Source organism: Takifugu flavidus, chromosome 6 (assembly GCF_003711565.1).
Source record: "Takifugu flavidus isolate HTHZ2018 chromosome 6, ASM371156v2, whole genome shotgun sequence".
Classification (NCBI taxonomy): Eukaryota; Metazoa; Chordata; class Actinopteri; order Tetraodontiformes; family Tetraodontidae; genus Takifugu; species Takifugu flavidus.
Window position 1 is genome coordinate 12,293,798 of NC_079525.1, and position 18,430 is coordinate 12,312,227.

At 46.9% G+C, this 18,430-nt stretch overlaps 3 protein-coding genes across 7 annotated transcripts; 1 reads left to right on the plus strand and 2 right to left on the minus strand.

The window, feature by feature from the left end:
* The first annotated feature begins 2,954 nt into the window (after positions 1 to 2,954).
* Positions 2,955 to 4,287, plus strand: LOC130527619 (ras-related protein Rap-2b-like). Its single transcript, XM_057036292.1, has one exon. It carries the CDS (start codon positions 3,090 to 3,092, stop codon positions 3,714 to 3,716), a length of 627 nt encoding a protein of 208 aa, XP_056892272.1. The 5' UTR covers positions 2,955 to 3,089; the 3' UTR covers positions 3,717 to 4,287.
* Positions 4,288 to 5,908: 1,621 nt separating this feature from the next.
* On the minus strand, positions 5,909 to 9,013 carry LOC130527613 (phosphoribosyl pyrophosphate synthase-associated protein 1-like). The gene is made up of 10 exons (XM_057036277.1): positions 8,612 to 9,013; positions 7,826 to 7,878; positions 7,677 to 7,743; positions 7,343 to 7,515; positions 7,086 to 7,201; positions 6,937 to 6,992; positions 6,711 to 6,856; positions 6,536 to 6,606; positions 6,270 to 6,416; positions 5,909 to 6,186 (listed from the first exon to the last, which is right to left on the minus strand). The coding sequence occupies exons 1-10, from the start codon at positions 8,767 to 8,769 to the stop codon at positions 6,028 to 6,030; spliced, it is 1,146 nt and encodes a 381-aa protein (XP_056892257.1). The 5' UTR covers positions 8,770 to 9,013; the 3' UTR covers positions 5,909 to 6,027.
* A 293-nt stretch (positions 9,014 to 9,306) lies between these two features.
* On the minus strand, positions 9,307 to 18,333 carry LOC130527617 (bMERB domain-containing protein 1-like). 5 transcript variants are annotated; one of them, XM_057036288.1, is made up of 8 exons: positions 18,043 to 18,333; positions 16,811 to 16,934; positions 16,319 to 16,392; positions 15,621 to 15,735; positions 14,827 to 14,894; positions 11,777 to 14,707; positions 10,855 to 11,043; positions 9,307 to 10,710 (listed from the first exon to the last, which is right to left on the minus strand). In XM_057036288.1, the coding sequence occupies exons 1-6, from the start codon at positions 18,119 to 18,121 to the stop codon at positions 14,595 to 14,597; spliced, it is 573 nt and encodes a 190-aa protein (XP_056892268.1). In that variant the 5' UTR covers positions 18,122 to 18,333; the 3' UTR covers positions 9,307 to 10,710; positions 10,855 to 11,043; positions 11,777 to 14,594. The 5 variants fall into 5 exon arrangements, with proteins under 5 accessions (XP_056892268.1, XP_056892265.1, XP_056892267.1 ...); XM_057036285.1 differs by lacking the exons at positions 14,827 to 14,894; positions 15,621 to 15,735; positions 16,319 to 16,392; positions 16,811 to 16,934; positions 18,043 to 18,333 and having other exon boundaries at positions 9,307 to 10,143; positions 10,323 to 10,483; positions 10,598 to 10,710; positions 11,777 to 13,599; XM_057036287.1 differs by lacking the exons at positions 14,827 to 14,894; positions 15,621 to 15,735; positions 16,319 to 16,392; positions 16,811 to 16,934; positions 18,043 to 18,333 and having other exon boundaries at positions 9,307 to 10,483; positions 10,598 to 10,710; positions 10,839 to 11,043; positions 11,777 to 13,601.
* Between the last annotated feature and the right edge of the window lie 97 nt (positions 18,334 to 18,430).

An 18,430-nucleotide genomic window follows, 5' to 3' on the forward strand; every position in this document is an offset into this window, starting at 1 on the left:
ATGTTCCCTCTTGCCCTTTTCTGGTTTTCAGAAACTCCAAACATGCGTCCCAAAATCTAATCTAATTTCCAGCAGCTCCCATCCTTAAGGCAAGAGAACAGCTCGGCTTGTAAACAGGCCTCTCCTGTTCCGTCTCACGACTGGTTCCACGTGAGGAAGCCGTCCTCTCCGATCTGTGAGCCAGGTGAGCTCTGATGGATCACACGCATGTAGACTCCCACACAGCCAAAGCTAAACCCTCTCCGCTCCAAACCCTGAAATATTTAGGTCAAAGGTTACAAAGATACGAGGAGATCACTGAAGTTCTCCGGCTGCCAGGAACTGTGAAGGGGAAATAAGCACAGGAAATTTCCTCCCCAGCCTCCTGCAGAACAGGCTAACACGCACTTTTTTTGGGGGGTGTATTTATAAATTCATGTGTTGAAGTATCATCTTCATACACCTGACTTGAAATTAAAAAATAAAATAGGCTGTTTTCGGTTCCTCCTGCTGCTACACCATCATGTTTAGAGAACTGTGGAGAAACTGTTGGATACAACGAAACCTTCCTACAGTGACGACAGCTGCACAAAGGTGATTTTTGTTATTAACCCACAAATGATCCCATTTCACCCCCCGGTAGGCGTCAGTGCTGAACATATGCAGATGATGCCTTTGAATTTGGGGGACAACCTGGAGAATACTGATGTGCTAATACATGAAACATTTATCAGACGCTAATTCTAATCTCGCCTCACAGCCGCTGTCAACCGGAATGAGCAGGAAATTCAGCTCAGCTTCAGTTCCACTGAAAAGAACTGTTGGCTTGATTCAATTCAACACCTTGACTTCATTTGCATCTACTCGCCAACTGACTGCTCCGGCAGGAATCAGTATTCTGCACTCGTAGCCCGTCAAACCCAGAAATTAGCATAATGCCCGTGAGTAATTTTGCTATTTTGTAAAACCACAACCTCCCGTGCAGCTTAGATGCACAGATATGACATTTGAATTTCGACGCTGTTGCACGGGCCTTCTGCTGGCACGCTAATAGCAAAGGGCTGCTTCATTAGAACGCCACGAGGAGTTCTGCACACCTCCGCTCAGAAACACCTGAACACATCATTGAAATGCACAGTATTTAGCCGCCGCGCACAGCTTTGGGATGCTAACGACGTCACTACTTACTGGGTGACCACAGCAAGAAATGATGGACATTGGTGGAGGGTCGGTGCATGTCGTGAACATCGGAACGTCTTGGAACCGCCCCCCCCCCTCCTGCTCCCGGCCTGTGAGAGCAGATGTAAAAAGAACTTTCCCCTCTCGGTGAAGGTTAAGTCGCGTAAGGGGGGTGTTTCATAATTGGCAGCTGTCACATTTCAGTACTATCATCTTGACAGGGCGGGCGAGATGCAGAGGTCACAGGCCTGGGGGGCGCTTCAAGTCAATAAAGGCCGCTACGGCCATTCCTCATCCACCAGGGCTATCGGGAAATCTATTTTAAATAGCACAAACTAATAAGAATCGACATTTCCCGCCTCAACGGTGCATCGGGGACTGATGCGTGTTGGTGTAATTAAGCGACGGCAAAACAATCCGGCGCTTGCAAATAAGCAAATCCGTGATGGGGACGTTTAACAGGTGCAGATGAGAGATCGTGCCGAGGAAGAAAGCAGATGGAGAGCGAGTAGAGGCTAACATTTGCACATGAAAGGACGTGCAGACACTTCAGCAGATCATCGAGGTGTGTCGTAACACACTGGAAGCAATATGGCCATGACACAGTCAGACCACCTGGGCACATACAGAAGCACGAAGAGTTCAGATGACTGGGCTAAATTCTTCTTTTAATAAGCTGAAGACCTCAGTTAGAGGCAACAAATCACGTCTAATTAGACAGTTGGAGATGAGCGGATTACGGCGGGTTTCTCTTCAGTACAACATGATTCATGTCTGATCTTGAGCCTTCTATCAGGGAACCGTGCTCCATCAAAGCTTGAATCTGTCCCCATCCTCACGTGACTCCTACGGAGATCATCAAAGGCTTCCCTCGTGGATCTACGCTACAAATGCTGAAAGCGGGCCCCCGAACGCTACTAAACCCGCCGCCACCAGAATTTGCACGCGTCATTTGTTTGCTTTAATCCAATTTACCTTGGAGTAGTTCTACATCTTCTGCATCAGAGACGTGGTTCCTGGGGTGCATATATCACCGGAAGCCTGTGCACAGCTGGACATCAAAGGATGGATTCACTCAAGTATTCAGGGAGCAGCGGTGCAGGACATGTAGACATAAAGATGTTTTTCCTGCTAGCAAAAGCAATAACACACGGGCGCTTCTCAACGCATGACGCTGACCTTTGAGCTGAGGAACAACGTCGCCGTCGCTTTGGTGGAGTATCATCCAACGTTGCAGATCTCGATGCAGGTAGCCTCACGTGCAGGCGCAGCTCATGTCTTCACCGGCGCCGTCCACACGACCACGACACTTGGACCCTTTAGAGCAACAGGTTAGAGCTATAATGTGTGCACAGGCAAAATTAAGATGTAATCATCATCATTAGCGCCATCAAAAATCCCCCCTCTGCCGTGGTTTCCCGCGGGGGAGCGCACATCTCTGACTCGCACCTGCACGTATAAAGTAAATGTTTTACACATTTATACAAACGGAGGAGCTGTGACCAGAATTTTACGACGCTTCTTGTCAAATCAATGGCAGACAGGATGTTTTGTTCTCCGAGGTACGGCCTGCATACATTCAAATCTCTTCCCGGGCATCTTTATTGCTCTGCTTGTTCTTTAATCATTTTCAAATATCATCCTGTGTTTCCTGGTACACTCATTTAAATGCTCAGCCGTCATTGGTTGCCTGGATGTGGCTCTCTTGGAGGCTGCCTACTGCTGATTGGCTACCAGAGTCTGGGGGCACGGAGGGCGTATCGGTGAAACGGGCATAAAAGGCAGAGTGTGTGTGCAGGATTAGACACAGAGGCAACTGTAAAGAGCTTGGACTGAGACACAACTGGGGCCAAAACGAAAGAAAAAGCTGAAGCAGAAGACTCACATCTCAGTTCCAAAGAGTGTCTGCAGATCCATTTGAAATAAGCAACATGTCTCTGGAAGTGAAGGAGAAGACACATGTTCGACTGGTGTTCCTGGGGGCCGCAGGGGTCGGCAAGACGGCCCTGATCCAACGATTCCTCCAGGACAAATTTGAGGCCAAACACCGGCGCACCGTGGAGGAGATGCACAGCAAGGAGTACGACATCGGTGGGGTGAAGATCACGGTGGAGATCCTGGACACCAGCGGCAGCTACTCCTTCCCGGCCATGCGCAAGCTCTCCATCCAAAACAGCGACGCCTTCGCGTTGGTGTACGCCGTGGACGACCCGGAGTCCCTGGAGGTCGTCAAGAGCCTGCGAGATGAAATCCTGGAGATCAAGGAGGACAAGTTCACGCCCATTGTGGTGGTGGGGAACAAGATGGACCGGGAGGGGGAGCGGCAGGTCTCCAGCGAGGACGTGCTGTCGACTGTAGAGTTGGACTGGAGTAACAGTTACCTGGAAGCTTCAGCGAAGGAGAACGCCAACGTGGTGGAGGTGTTCAAGGAGCTCCTGCAGCAGGTGAACCTCCCCAGCAGGCTGAGCCCGGCGCTCCGCAGGCGCAGGGAGACGTTCCCCAAGGACACCAACTTTCGGCCGCCCATGAACAAAACCAACAGCTGCGTTCTGTCCTAAAAACGGAGGAAGAGGACAAAACCGCCGCTTTGTCCGTCGAAGCCAGCGGAGACGTGGGAATGGTGGATCTGCTGCTGTGCTGGACGCAGAGAGGAAAACGTCCGGCGGACAAGAGATTCGCAAAGACGCTTCGCGGCTGACGAGGCGGGAAGATGATCACGTTACTCACCTGTTTGTTTGATGTACTGTGGTTGCTGCTTATTTGGTGACGCGCTGCGGGTGTTTAGATCAATGTAGAACATTTGGATTTCAAAATAAAACGTTCGCCCGCATCACCACTTCATTGGAAGAAGAAACACGTGTATATGCATATGTTGTAGCATGTGAAAGCGTATGTAAATTGTTTTCGTCATTCACCTCATGTTTACATGTTACTTGGCTCAATAATATCTTTCGATTTGTCTTTAAAGTACAAAATTCAAATGCACTTTTCTTTTGCAAGAGACACAATTATGCTTGAGGGGTTTATTTAACATTTTATATTGTATTCTGATTTTTTTTTTTGCATATTTGATAATTACTGTATGATAATTTTTATCTTTACATGTAATAAAAGAAGCACAAAAAGTGATTTTTGCGTTACTTCTTGATGTTGCTCCAAACAGACATAAATTACGCAACAATTGAGAAACTGTTTTATAAAGTAAAATAGAGGGGATAAAATGCAACTGATGTTGTGATTTTTTTTTAAATGCAGTGATTTTACTTATAATAAATATGAGGAAAAAAGAAGAATCAAATATTTGCATAAACACACGTGACCTGTCTTTACACACACAAGCTGGGTGCAGGATATAACTTTGAAAAGGCGTCTCTATTCATATTTATTATATATATATTTAGGTGTAATTATATGGGTTTTTAAGCACGTTTGTCTTGTTTTCAGACAGCTAATGCAGCCTTCAGTGGAGCAAAGACTCTGCAGATGTTTTAAATTATCTGGCGCCGCCTGTTGGTTATTCTCGCTCGTTACACCCGCAGCTTTTCAAAGGGTTGACCTTTGGTCCTTAAACTTCTTTGAAATGTTCCACAGAATTAACACAGCCAATTAGATTAGATGCGTGGTGACCGTTTCTAAAACTGCGTTGTCGCATTTATCCGTGAATCCTCACTAAAACAAACCTATCTGCGGGTCACTATAATATACTATCCTATAATATGGCAGTCATCATATGGCAATATTGTAAAATAAAGCATCATTTATGTAATCAGCTTGAGATTTGGCCGTTTTCAACACGCAAACAAAATGAGAGGATGCTGAACAATAAAAGGCCTCTTTCGCTTCCTTAAATGCGCCATCGTGCAGTTCCTGGGAGCTCCGCAAGCTTCCCTCTCAACTCAACTTCCCACAAGGAAACGGAGCGCTCAGGTACAAACCTGCCCACCCCCACCACCGTCGATTAGTTTTGAAAAAAAAAAAAAAGGTCGTTTTATTTTGAGGAAGCGCCCCAGTAAACGTCCGCTGGCAGTTCCTCTTTCAGTCCACGTTTAACCAGCCGCCTGTGCTCTGCCCTCGCTCACTTGTGAAAGGAAGCGAGGCGCCGCAGCATCACCGCCGTGCAGGTTTCTCATCCGAGGACGCTCCGTCGGAACCCCGGAGCCTTTCCGTGATGCCATCTCGGCGCTGCTCCTGTGAGTTGGGATCTCACTTGTGTCCGCTCATGCCCCTGGACTTGGTCAAAGCTCCTCAGCAGACTCAGGCACCTCTGAGGCGTTTAGAACAAGTGCAAGGTTCTGTGCAGAACACAGCAGCATTCCTCAATCCAGACGTCTCAACGGACATATCGCAACGGCATTCCGGATTTTTCCAGCATGGGATCCACACGCGCGCTCGCTTTAGCACCCTCATAAGCCGCCGCTTCCACTTACTCGCTAGCTTAAACAGGACATGTGGGCCGTGCCCTTAAATAATCACTCAAAAACATCAGCACGTCGGTCTGATCTCTAATCTACTTGCGCAACTCTGCTTTCACAGCTTTCTTTTCCGCCTCCGCTGTGACTGAAACCGCTACCGAAAGTCGAGTTTTCAGGTGTGCAGGGGTCACTTCTGCATTCAAAGCTGCAGAACCAGCCACCTGTCACTGACTACAGCCCTGTGGATGCCTGGGGACCCACTGTGCCCCCCCCCCCCCCACCCCCCACTGGATGACACACTGTAGATTTACTGTATTTAGGAGCAGTAACAGACAGAATGAGACTCAATTCTTTTATCAGTGTAACAGACAGACAGGCTGTAACGCAAACACTGCAGTAAACTTGATTCTTGGGCACGGGTGGGACAACGCCGTTACTTCTGGAATGAAACCCAGTGTCAGTCGCCAACCGCGATGTTGCGGAACAGATAGGCCATGGACTCGCCGTGGTGGATGCGGCGGATGGCCTCGGCCAGGATCATGCTGACGTCCACGGTTTTGATCTTGCTGCACTGGAGCTTCTGCACATCGTGGGGCACGGTGTTGGTCACCACCACCTGCAGGATCGGGGCCACAGGCGTGAAATACCCTGGTATTTTCCTAAAGGAGGCCAATCGGCTTTGACCTTTAACCCGTTTACCTCGTCGATGGCAGACTCCTCTATGAGTCTGGGTGCGTCCGCCGACAGCAGGCCGTGCGTGGCCATGATGTAAATCCTGTAGGCTCCTCTCTCCTTCAGGATGTCTGCTGCAGCCACAAAGTCCTCCACGTCGTCTATGATGTCATCCTGGGACAGAAGAAGACCTTGCTCACGCGCCATTGGTGGCATTTTGGCCTAGATTTAACATTCCCCCGCCGGACATTTATTATTTCCAGACACTGTCAGAGTAAATGACGAAAGCTTACAACGATGATGGCGATTCGGCCTCCTACGTCCCCGACTACAGTGATAGGAGGCTTCTCCTTCGGCATCATCGCTGAAACAGAGGACGAGCGGTCAAACCCCCGTTTTCTTTCGTTCATCCCAAAAAAAAAAAAGCACAAACGGTGAGCAGGCACTCAGCTGCCTTGCTCTGCTTACGCGGCAGCTCCAGGCCGGTGCGAGCGTGGGCGAGACTGCTCGGGGAAGCCAACCCTGGACCGTCGCTCATCACCAACTCAAAGTTGTGGGCCTCCCCGTGCAGCACCGCCAGGCCCAGTCGGAGCCTCTCTGCGTAGGACTGAGCCCTGATGCATTCGGACACGAGGACTTTAGAAATGCATTCTACAGGAACTTGAATAAACCGAAATAAACTGAGAAATGTCACCTCTGAGCAGCTGAAGGAGACTTTGCCACGATAACCGCGTTCCTGTAGTCCGGGATCTGAGAAATAGACGCGAGACGTCTATTAACATGGCGAGCGGAGGTGCGTTCTCTAGCGAGTCACAAGGCTGTGGTCCATTATGGAAGCCTCACCTCCTCCTGGATGTACTGGATGAGGAAGGGGGAAGCTCTCAGGTTGTCGACGGGAAAGCTGAAGAAGCCCTGGATTTCTTTCTGGTGAAGGTCCATCGTGATGATGTGGGTCAGACCTGTGTGCAAACACACATCAGTCGTGAACGCTGAACAAAAGGGACATGAACATCTCACAATGTCTCCATTGTATTACGGTAACTTTCACCTCGGTCTTATAAAATCTAAACAGAAGAGAATAAAAAAAAAAAGGCTCATACCAGCTTCAGCTAGCATGGATGCTAGCAGCTTACAGACGATGGAGCCTCGCTTCCTCATCTTGCACTGCTTGCTGTAAGGAAAGTAGGGGATGACCCCGATGATATTCTGGGCAGAAGAAGTCTTCAAGGTGTAAGCCATGACCAGCAGCTCCATGACGGCCGTGTTCACATCTCTGAGACGCAAACAAACCACTTAAGATGTCAACAACCATACGGGAACGGAAGCTCTTGAATTAGCAGCTTTCCTGGGGTTTGGGGGGGGGGTCTATCTGATTATATAGAATATTAATGGGGTTCCTGTGCAGTAATTCAGGACACAACAAACATCTCTAACCTGGGAATGGTTTGAATTATAAAGATGTCTTGTCCACGGACAGACTCTTTCACGTCCACTCGGGTTTCTGAAAATGGAACTCAATTCAGGTGAATCCCAACAAAAGACTCCTGTGAGAATGAGATGAGGGCATTTCGCTCCTCTTTTACCTCTGTTTGCCTCCTGATAGACTACCGACTTGCCCAGCTCGACACCCAAGCGTCTAAGAAAAAAAAAAGTTTTAAAAAAAAAAACAGATGTGAAATAAAGATGTTGCAACTGAGGCGACTGTATCTGAAATCAGCATCCCTGCTTACATTAACAGCTCTGATTAACTACACCTTTCATTCATTAGTAAACTGAGCGACTGGAGAATAAAGCGTAGCAGCCAGCAAAGGAAGAACACAGATCCAGGCTTTTTAGAAGGCAAACCAGTGACTAAAAATATCCCAAACTGGGAAACACCAGGAAAATGCCAGTAGACCAACATAGAAGGTATCAGCATTTACAGAGAGACTCAAAGCGAGTGACCCTCGACTCTGTACCTGCAGAGTGTTTGTTTGCTCTGCGTGTGTTGGATTGGACAGATTAGCTGCTGGCAGAACAAACACACCAAACAACAGGGAGGGGAGTGTGTGTAGTCACATTTTACCTTTCAAAAATAGGACTAAACAGCTAAACTGGCGCGGGTCACGTGCTCCTTATCCACCAAGAGTTTGCCAGTTTGAGGAAATATGTCCACACGTTTGCAACATTTTGCACAAACGTGTAGAATTAAAAAAGAAACAAACATGCAGTGACGTCATATTCTAACCACGCAGACGCGATGCAACGTTCGACGTCACGAGCGTTGAAGGCATGCACACGGGTGTGTATGCAGGATGTTGGTAAAAAGGTGAAAGACACGGGGCCAGAAAAGTGCGACGGTGGCTGATGAAGAGGCACGACTGACTTACTCGGTGATGGTCTGGGCCAGCTCGGTACAGGCGGTGCTGGAGTTGCCGGAGAAAACTCGGTAGCCGCGGCTCGAAACGTTCATTTTCGTGTAGCCGAAAGACAACTTCGGAGAGCTGGACCCCAGACACTTGTGACCTCCCAAACGCCTCGCAAGCATGTTTATTTAGAGTTGGGGCTGTTTGCAAAGCAGCAAATCTAAACTAGTGGTTGTTGTGCAACAGATGGAGCTGAAGCTCTGGGTCTGCCGCCCTGTTTAGCCACTTTTGTTACTACAGACTGGAAAGCTCGGTGTTTCTGTAAGGTCGGCTGCGGGATAAACATATTCTGAACTTGCTCGCTGGAATTTTCACGCAGCAGCAGTAGAAAAACGCTCTTACTGTTGTTTGTGGGCTCCAATAGGAAGTGAAGTCCGAAACGACCAATCAGAAAACAGACCGAGGCTTAAGGAAGGCGGGAGAATGCGGATTTTAGCCAATCAGGGCGCGACATGGGCGTGGTCTAAACTTGCGCTCCGATAAATATACATTATTTGTCTCGTCTTTGTTATTAATCTGACATTTACTTAATTATCTCTGATGATGGTTTTAAACTTGTCCTCTTGGGTCAAATGGTCGCAGTCTGATTTTGGTCAAATTTGTCCAGGATGACCACAGATGCTCCAATTGTTTAATAAAAACACACATGTTCAGCAAAATTAGTCATAATCAATTTTACTTGCAAACATATGTAAGAAAACCAAAGTTATGACATATCAACATTTGAACAGGTTAAATTGCCCAAAGGCAACAGGAGGGTTAAACCACAATATAATTTAATGGATGAAAATACATTTCAGCAAAAGTGAACAAACATAGTGTATTTGTGACCTTTTGAGATGAAATGCAAGAACTTTGCATTTTAATGTAACAGTGAAGGGTGGGGGGACGCTTTCTCTGCTCTTTTTTTCAATATAATAGCACCACAGATTTAAAAATGATCAATAAAAGCTAGGAGATTGTGCATGAAACATTCTTTAGCTCACAAGTACTCACAAACCACCTACCATCGAAGCGTCCGTTTGTTTGTTGTCATTCGAGATTTTCTTATGAATGTATCATAAAAGAAATGTGTCATGCACTCAGCAGTGGCGTGGTCAGATATATGACTTGACAACACAAATACACACAGACAGAAATTGCCAACTTTTAAGAAAATATGTAAGACATACTTGTTTTATAACATTATAAGCTATGTTGTGTGATAATGAGGAAGTTGTGTATTGGGGTTCCAGATCTACACAAAGCTATAAAGAAGCACAGCTAAACGCCATCAGCTCAGCGACACTCCAATGATATCGACCTGTCCAGTTAGGACGCAAAAATGAATGAATCATGGACCGACCCACACATTGCCTGGACCTGGATCCAATCAAGCACCTCCGTGCACGTGGGCCACATCACACCACAACGTTCAGCAGGAAGGAGATCCATCAGAAGCTCTTCCAGATGTCGGGAGGGCAGCAGACACACACTGGGGTTGACTCCACTCTGGGCTTTTAGGAGTAAGTGGTTAACAGAAAATAGATGAATCTCATACATAAACACACCCACAAGACAGAAGAAATGGAAAAGCTCTTATTTGTAGGATGAGTCCATCCACCTTCCTATCGCAGATGAAGAAAAGACCTGTCTCAACCAGCTCTGTGGCAGCGTCCAACAACCACACACCCACCTTTTTGGTATTCCGCATCCCATTTCTGAGGCCACAGTATCTGCAGTGCTGTTAAGGGTCCAGTCCGTGGGGGCTATTGCCATGTTCGTTGCAAACTCTGTCCACGTTTTTAGGCCTCGTCTGGTCTTCAGTAGCTCACTCGGCCCAGCACCACTGCTCAGCTGATCAGAGACCGGAATTTAGAACATCAACCAAAGACCTTCTCACTTCCCCTTTTCTTCTGCTTTCATAGAAGAGAGTGGTTTTCCCCCAATACTCCATCAGCCTTTCAGCACCTTCTCTTTCAGCAGGTCCAAAATCACATGTCTCTCCTGGCTCTCCAGTTCAAATCGCCGTTCCCTCTCTTTCCTCTCATCTGCTAAACGTTCTCTCTCCAGCGCAATCTTACCTGAAAGTAAGAGAGAACTTATATTAGCGAACCTGCCCCCCCCCCTCCACAACCACAGAGGTCAGGCCATTAAAATAAATTGTATTTATGTCTGTTTTTTTATATTTCAGCAGTAAACATGGGATTACTTCCTAAATGTCTTACTCTTCTGAACCTCTATCTCCTCTCGGCGCAGAGCGAACTCGTCCTCCCGAAGCCGCTGCTCTGCCTCCGAGCGTTTCTCCAGGAAGCTGAGAATCTCAGAGTAGGTTTGGCAGCAGCACTGGCAGGGGCGCTTGGCCATGGGCGCCGAGAGAGACGAGAGATCCGGTATGTCCTCTTGGTCCTCTTCCGCTGCAATGCAGTCACATAAATAATGGCTAACACTGTATTTAACAATAACACCTGAAGTCTGTTTTCTCTCTTCATTCATAAAACAAAGACTTTGCTGCCTCCCCACTGTTGATTCCTATGGCTGCTTTTTCCCCCCACCAGCAGCACCCATGCTGTATTTTTTTAACTCTTTGCAAAAGCTGTGAGAATGAGGAGAATTATCTGATTTGAAAAGAACCTAAAGGCAGCAAGACAATGGACTGTTACAGCTCCTGATGCAATCTTCAGGACATTTTGCATATCTTGTACAGGGCTTATAGATCATTTTAAGGAAGTCTCAGGAAGTATTGTATACTATTGGTAGTCGTCCCAGGAGGACCAGTTATAGGGGTAGTAATATCATAATGTTCCACTCGACCTAAAATACAAGCTGTATTATATTTATTTCTGCTTCAAACAGATATATATGATTCTCTTTAACAAGAAACCTGTTAACCGATCACACAAAAAAATAGTACATTAAGATTTTTTTCTAGAGCACTTTTATTCGCTTACTTTTTGATATTGAAAACCATCAAACGAGGATTCATTGGAATGTCAATCCCCGTTGTTAAGGAAACGTACTTCCGGAAGCGGAGCAACCGCCAAACGGGCACTGAAGGCAACGTTACGCATTAGCAAAAGCTAGCTCGGCTAATAGCGGTACAGTGGTCACCCGTGCGGTTATTAAAACGCGAAAACTCGTGTAAATTACCTTCATTCGACTCCTCTGTCTCGGTTTCATCGTGAATGGCTTCCAGCAACGTTATGTCATTCGCCTCCAAAGAGCTGGAGAAATAAGAGTGGTGTCCTAGCACAGCATCCAGCCGTTCAAACCACTTGCCGCTCTTCCGGTCGGAACCACTGCGGTTGTTGTGGTCTTTAATTTTCTTATAGTCCTGTTTTAGCTTCTTCAGCTTCTCCCTGACTTGTTTACTGCTGCGATGTATGTTCAGATCGCCCAGTCGCGCCGATATACACGCATAAACTTTGTCGTTTCGCGTTGCTCCGTGCAGTTGCTGCTGGATACTTTCCTCCGCGAATAGACTCAACAAGGCCTGCACCTCGTCGTCGCTCCATCGGTCCACATTTTTTTTGTCCATCTCGGGACCAAAGACCCCCGAAATGCGAATTTTAAAAAGGCAATATAGTCAAAGACTAATAATCTGAGCAGCTTTACCACCGCAGGAACTTTTACCAGGAACCTTTAGGGGAACCGTGTATTTTTCCGTGCCAGGGACAGTGATGTAATTTTAGTTCCGGGTGTCTTTTTTTCCCACCCAGAAAAGTCCCTGCTCAGGGGGTAGTACTTTCAGGAACTTCGGGAGGGGGCGGCGGTATCGAACAGTTCTGATTGGTCAAATGGAACGTTTATCTGGGTTGTTTTTTTTATCTCCATCAGTTTCATCGGTCGCACAGCGGCTGTAGTGATGCATTCGACCCGGAGTCCCGTCAAAATAAAATGTGTCTCAAAGAATATGAGAGTCCAATTTTCCTCCGGCGTAACACCATCAGTCAGCATTAAGTTTATTTCGGTAGAGTGGACTGCAGAGACGGCATAAAATTAGGCCTAATTTTCCTTCAGTCCTTTCACAATGGCCATAAAATGATGAACCCTAAGATAAATTACCAGTTTATAAATGCATCTTTATAAAATTAGAGCCGAGCTTGCGCTGTTGTTTATGCGACATCTCCAATGTGGCCACAAGATGTCGCCAGAGAGCAGGGGAACGATTTTTGCTGCAAGACGACAGGGAAAAATGCACATGTTGGCATGTCTGACTTGACTGCGTAAGATATTAAAAAAATATATAGATGTAGGGTCTTTTTCAAAATGTGCCATGCTTCATTTTCAGGGAATTCTGATAAATGAATGCAAAACGTAATGCTTGTGTATGTACAGTATGTGTGCAGCAATGTTTCCAGACAAATTCCCCAGTGCAGGCAAAATATCATATTTCATAGTTTCCCTCATCAGTCATTGACACCGGAGACATTTCCCCCCCGTCCACTATTATCTCAGGAACACCTTCCTGTCCCCTCGTACAGGCAGGGAGCCAGAAACTGCTGAGGATTCTGACGTCTGACTGACAGCCATGCCCTTTGCGAGCATTCACCAACAGCTTCTCTTGAGGAGACGATGCTTTTACCACACTGATGACTCATACAGGAGAAACAGCCCCCCCCCCCCACACACACACACATACATACACACACACACTCACACACACACAGGCGTGTTTAACTCTCTGCCTACTCGGTTAATTATCCCCAGCTCTGCCACATGCCTTCACAAAGTTCTCTCAGCTTGTGCGGAGGATAGTGACGGGGTCGGGCGCCACCTCCAGCTGCTGTTAACAGCTGTTTTTAATCTGAATGGAAAAGAAATACTGTTAATTAAACATGGCGCCCGTGAGAGAGATAACTGTCTACACAGTGATCTTGAACTGAGCTGTAATTACCCTCCACAAACTGCTTCATTTAGGGTTCCCACATACTTGTACACCTAAATTGGACCGTACCTTCATGACTACGCTGCTGGTTGATGGGTGACCTGAACTCTCCTCAACGGTATAAATCGTCAATGACTAAACAAAGAATCAGTAGTGTGGATTCTAGAGGATGGCTGTAAATTATAAGAAAGGAAAAACTCTAAAAGGAGAGAGTCCAGCCCAGCAGAGAGATTACCAGGGGATTACCAGAAAGGGATCGGGAGGCTCCTGGGTTATTATTTCCCCTTTAAAATCGGAAAAATGTTATTTCCATGGATGGAATACGAAAATCAACAGCCATTTCAGCCTTTAGATTTGCTTCTTCCACAAAGTCGTACTCTCCGATAGTCATCGCCTCATTGTGGTGATATGGGATATACGGGGTTGCTATGGTGACGGCTCTTCATGGCAACACAGAGCTGCGATCTGTATGATTGCCCATCCCTGTTCCCATTGTATAGGACAGGCATGCTGCTATAATACAAAGGTTTCAGGGTGGTGTTATAAACACGTTAATGGAGGACAGAGTTGAACAATTCTGTCACAATGGAGGCAGAAAAAAAACAAACATCTGTAGAAATATCCTGGATGATAAAATTCCTTAAGCCTGGTTAAACCGCCGACTGCACCGAGGCTAATGAGGCTTAAGCTGTTGCTCTAACCATTGGTTTTGATTGTTTCTATGCCTTTATTTTGGCCATTTTTGAAAGGTCACATTCATTTAGCTCTGAGAAAGCAGCTACATGCTAATGTCAGCCTCATTAATGCTATTAATTTAATGGATAGTGATGCTGCACCGTGGATCCAGGGCAGCCACCTGACTCCTGTCAGACGGGTTTAATTACCAACAGAGCTGTTATCAGAGCTCCTTTATGTCCTTGCGTATAACATGTGTATGTCAGTCAGAGTTGTGCATTATCGTACATGCCGACGAGACGTTTCTGTCCGTCGGGGAAGGTGGCACAAAGTGGACATTTTAGCAGACAAAGAAGCAGAAAATTGGAAAATACTACATTTTTGTCGGAGGTTCCCTGTGTGGGACTACATGACGGAGCAGGTGAAGCCGCAGCACTCCTTCAGCAGGGTGAGACCCGTCTTGGTGAGGGGTGAAGAGGTCTGCTGGGCCCTGGATCGAGGCCGCCTGGCTGGAACACCTCAAATACAGGCAAAAGAAATGCTCAAAAACCTGCTACATAACTGAGTCCAGACTTTTCTTTTAGATACATCGTAAGAAAATAACGCTTCTCCTGCAACTTCAGAGATCTAAACATACCTGTTTTCGAATTTCTTGGCAATTTGGAGTTCAGAAAATCAGCCATTTCTTTGTCTTCCTCATTTTCCCTGCAGAAAATACAACAAATAGTGAGAAGACGCCTGAAAATAAACAACATCACCAGGATTACAAAGACTTTCACTGTCTTTGGATCAAACATCAGTTACACAAATGGAACTCCTCATTATTAGGATGGGAAAAGAAATTCCATCACTCATCCTTGACTTAAAGCAGGTGAGATAAGCAACTGTCCAATCGTGCCTGTTAAGATGAGGCTGGCAGCTTCGGTCCATAAAAGCGATAAACACACCGATTGATTTCAGTAAAGATCGACACAAACGACACGTTAACTGCACGCGAGCCCCAACCCTCAGAGGTGCTTCTGTGGCGAAGGCCATAAACGACAGCAACAAGGAACAAATAAACATAAAAACGCTGTAGATTAAAATATTGGACGTTTTAATTAAGAAATTCCCCCTTTACCTTGATGGGTTCTATGTATTTACCAGTATAATGGGGCTGGAACTGAGCATGGAGCAACTGGGATGGAAGCCACATCAGCCCTGAACCTGACCAGTAATTAGAGGAATTAAAATGAAGATGATAAATGTATCATGCTGTTCCTCAGGCAGACTCAGAATACTGCGCGTGTGCTGCATTTCCATCCCTTCCTTTATATGTACAGCAGGATTTCCACTCCTCCTCCTCCCCCCAACACCCTATTTTAATTATTCATCCACAGCATATAGTGACCCAGCTCCTACTGGGAGGCGGACCCATGCGGAGGGGCGCACCTGAGCCGTTCGAACTCCACGTCATCCACCAGAAAATCTCGGGTCTCCACCAGCTTGTGGATCTGCTGCAGGAGCTCCTCTTCCTTCTGCCGGTCCTCGACGGACTTGTCATTATCTGCGGCGCAGGAAGCGGGGAACATGAGTACATGAGGTCATCTTGCTGAGAGACGATGCACAGAGAAAAAGGTTCGATTAAATATGACACTGGAGCCTCGGGTGAGGCTGCGGGAGACACTGTTTTTTAAATACACATTATTAGAGATTGACTACCAACACCTAGACACCAACGGCTGCTAGTCAAGGCTAGTTAGCATCAGTCTGAGAAGAGAAAAGTTAGTCCCCACCATCTGCCATCTTGAATTTTACTGGATGAGACTTTAACATAGTGTCAAAGCCGTTTGAGTCTGCTTTAAAGACACCAGCTGCTGGATGTTCGTGCTCATTAGGACTACTATAGAAGGAAGAAACCTTGCTCTCAGTGTGCTTCCATGACAACAGCCGGCATTCCAAACAGGAGAAGAGCGAAGAAAAGAAGCAGCTGAGGGCGGAGGCCCCCCAGATGTGGACAAAACTCCCCCGAGTGCGATCATTCACGCTAACGTGACGTCACACTGATGCTCCAGCGCTCCCCTGAGGATTGACGCTGTTGTCATAGAGGTCTTCCCAAAGTTTTGGCCGTGTGACGCCGCTCTTCCTACCTGGCAGGGACACTAATTTGTGCAGCTCCTTCTTCAGGCGAGTGATCTCCTTGCACAGCTGAATATCGTCCATCCTGCACAGGCGCAATGGGACACAGGAAAGCAGCTGTTAAGGAAACACGCTCTGCAAACTCAGGCAGCGAAATCTGCCGCCATTTTCCCTCCGGTCTGTGATTAGCCACGTGTTACACCTGTGTCTCGTGCGTTTCCCCTGAGACAAAATAGTCTCGGATTGCTTTTAATATCATTTGTTGAACAATATCCACTAAACTAACTCCTCCAAATGTTACCTCGAGCCCAGCTTTTTCAAAATAAAAGTACATTTAAAGGAATTATTTATTATCTTAACCATCCCAAAGAGGATAAGTCATGACAGGACAGCTGCCACTAATGAAATGATACAACATATAAGAGGTGGCAGTGATGTGAGGGCTAACGCCTGGTGTCCACGGCAACATGCTGGGATCACAGACTGGTGTCAGAGAGGCTCACATGTATCTGAGCTCCGATTCTCTCCTGACCAGAATGTCCCTGATCCTCTCAATCTTCAAAAGCTCTCCTTCAATGTCGTCCACGGTGACGGTGGAGTCGGCCATGGACACCACTTCTTCATCCTCTGAGGGATAAAGGAGAGAGAGAGAGGGAGGGAGAGAGAGAGAGAGACCATAATGCATCATTGACAGATCTGGATTTTATGTCATTTTGCCCAAAAACCAAAACATCTGCATTCTAATGACATTTGTAGCCTCAGTGAGGGTTTAGGGCTTAGAGATCATCATCGGAATACAAAAATGGGGTTTTCCTCCTGCAAAAGGGATTCACGAGTGACAAAATGACAAAACCACGTGAGAGTTTATGACGGAGTCGGTTCGTCCGTCCTGAGCTACAGCAGGAAACTTTCTGTCAGTGGTCCAGAGGAGCAGCAGGAGGCAGGTGGGCCCTGCACCAGTCCCCTGTCCGACGGTGGGAGCACCAGGATAGACGATGCAACCTCCACACGGGAACCTTCTGGCTGTGAGGCCGCCCCAAACCATCATTTTGGGAAAAAATCGACATGACGAAACAGGAAGTGACAATCGAAGCAAATGAAACGCTGTTGTTCTGCAGCCCCTTCTGGACAGGTTCGAGCCATCATGACTCATCACCAGCCCACTCTGCCTTCTACTCTCTCCCCTACCTGACTGGCATCCTCTTCCTCCCCCCTAAAGGCATTTACTGAGAGCTCTGCTTCGGTTTACCCCAGTTTGACTGACTGACACCAGATCATGACCTTACGTCGACCCCGACCGTTCCATGTGACATCATCTGAAATGTTTGAAATGCAAACGAAGCCTCATCATCACAGCAGGCGGCGCGAGATCTAGAAATAACACAAAGGGACTTTTGTCTTCGGATCTAAAGAAGAATGAAGCTTATAATGCCGTCCACACACACACACACACACACACACTCACTCACTGCAGACACCTGTGGATTCTTGACATTTTCAGAACTGCTGTATGTGTCAAAATAATCCAAATTGTTCCTTTTTAAAAAAAATAAAATATATATATATATTAAAAAAAACCTGCACTAATTTATTTTCTTATATTTTAAGGGGATGAGACAGAACTGCTGTCTCAGATGCCAATGCCATCGGATGTTCAACAATGTTGCGAGATTTCAGACCTTTCTAGGAAAGGCTGAGGTTTAGGATGCAGCCTGTGTTCCATCGGTGCACTAACCTGTTCTCTGCGTGCCTCCCGTCCATTCGGTGCACCCCAGTGAACCATACTTGAGAGGAGACCCTTGATGCTTCTCCATCGCTCCAGCTACCGCTTTGGCTGCTTATCTTTTCCAGCCTGCAGCCTCTGTGGCTGGAAAACCACTGCAGAGGGGAGAGCAGAGCGGCACCTCTCTGTTTTCCCTCAGAGCTTCTGAACGAGAGGAGAGATGCTCCGACACTCCCCATAAAGCTCTGCCTGTCCCCGACAAGCCCAGAGACCACTCATGCTGTACACAGCCTCCAAAGTCAAGGCAACCAGCTGTCAAGATGAATAATACCTGAGCTTTTCCGCCACCTAGTGGCCATTTTGCGAAGCGCAGGAAAGCAGGATTTATTGGTATTGGCCC

Coding starts and splice junctions, on each gene's coding strand:
- LOC130527619 (XM_057036292.1), top strand. CDS start 3,090: ATGTCTCTGGAAGTGAAGGAGAAGACACATGTTCGACTGGTGTTCCTG.
- LOC130527613 (XM_057036277.1), bottom strand. CDS start 8,769: ATGCTTGCGAGGCGTTTGGGAGGTCACAAGTGTCTGGGGTCCAGCTCT. Junction 7,744..7,825: donor CTATCAGGAGGCAAACAGAG/GTAAAAGAGGAG, acceptor TTCCATTTTCAG/AAACCCGAGTGGACGTGAAA. Junction 6,857..6,936: donor TCTCCTTCAGCTGCTCAGAG/GTGACATTTCTC, acceptor CGAATGCATCAG/GGCTCAGTCCTACGCAGAGA.
- LOC130527617 (XM_057036284.1), bottom strand. CDS start 12,164: ATGGACAAAAAAAATGTGGACCGATGGAGCGACGACGAGGTGCAGGCC. Junction 11,044..11,776: donor GACAGAGGAGTCGAATGAAG/GTAATTTACACG, acceptor ACTGCATTGCAG/CGGAAGAGGACCAAGAGGAC. Junction 10,484..10,597: donor TGGACCTGCTGAAAGAGAAG/GTGCTGAAAGGC, acceptor GTCTCTGATCAG/CTGAGCAGTGGTGCTGGGCC.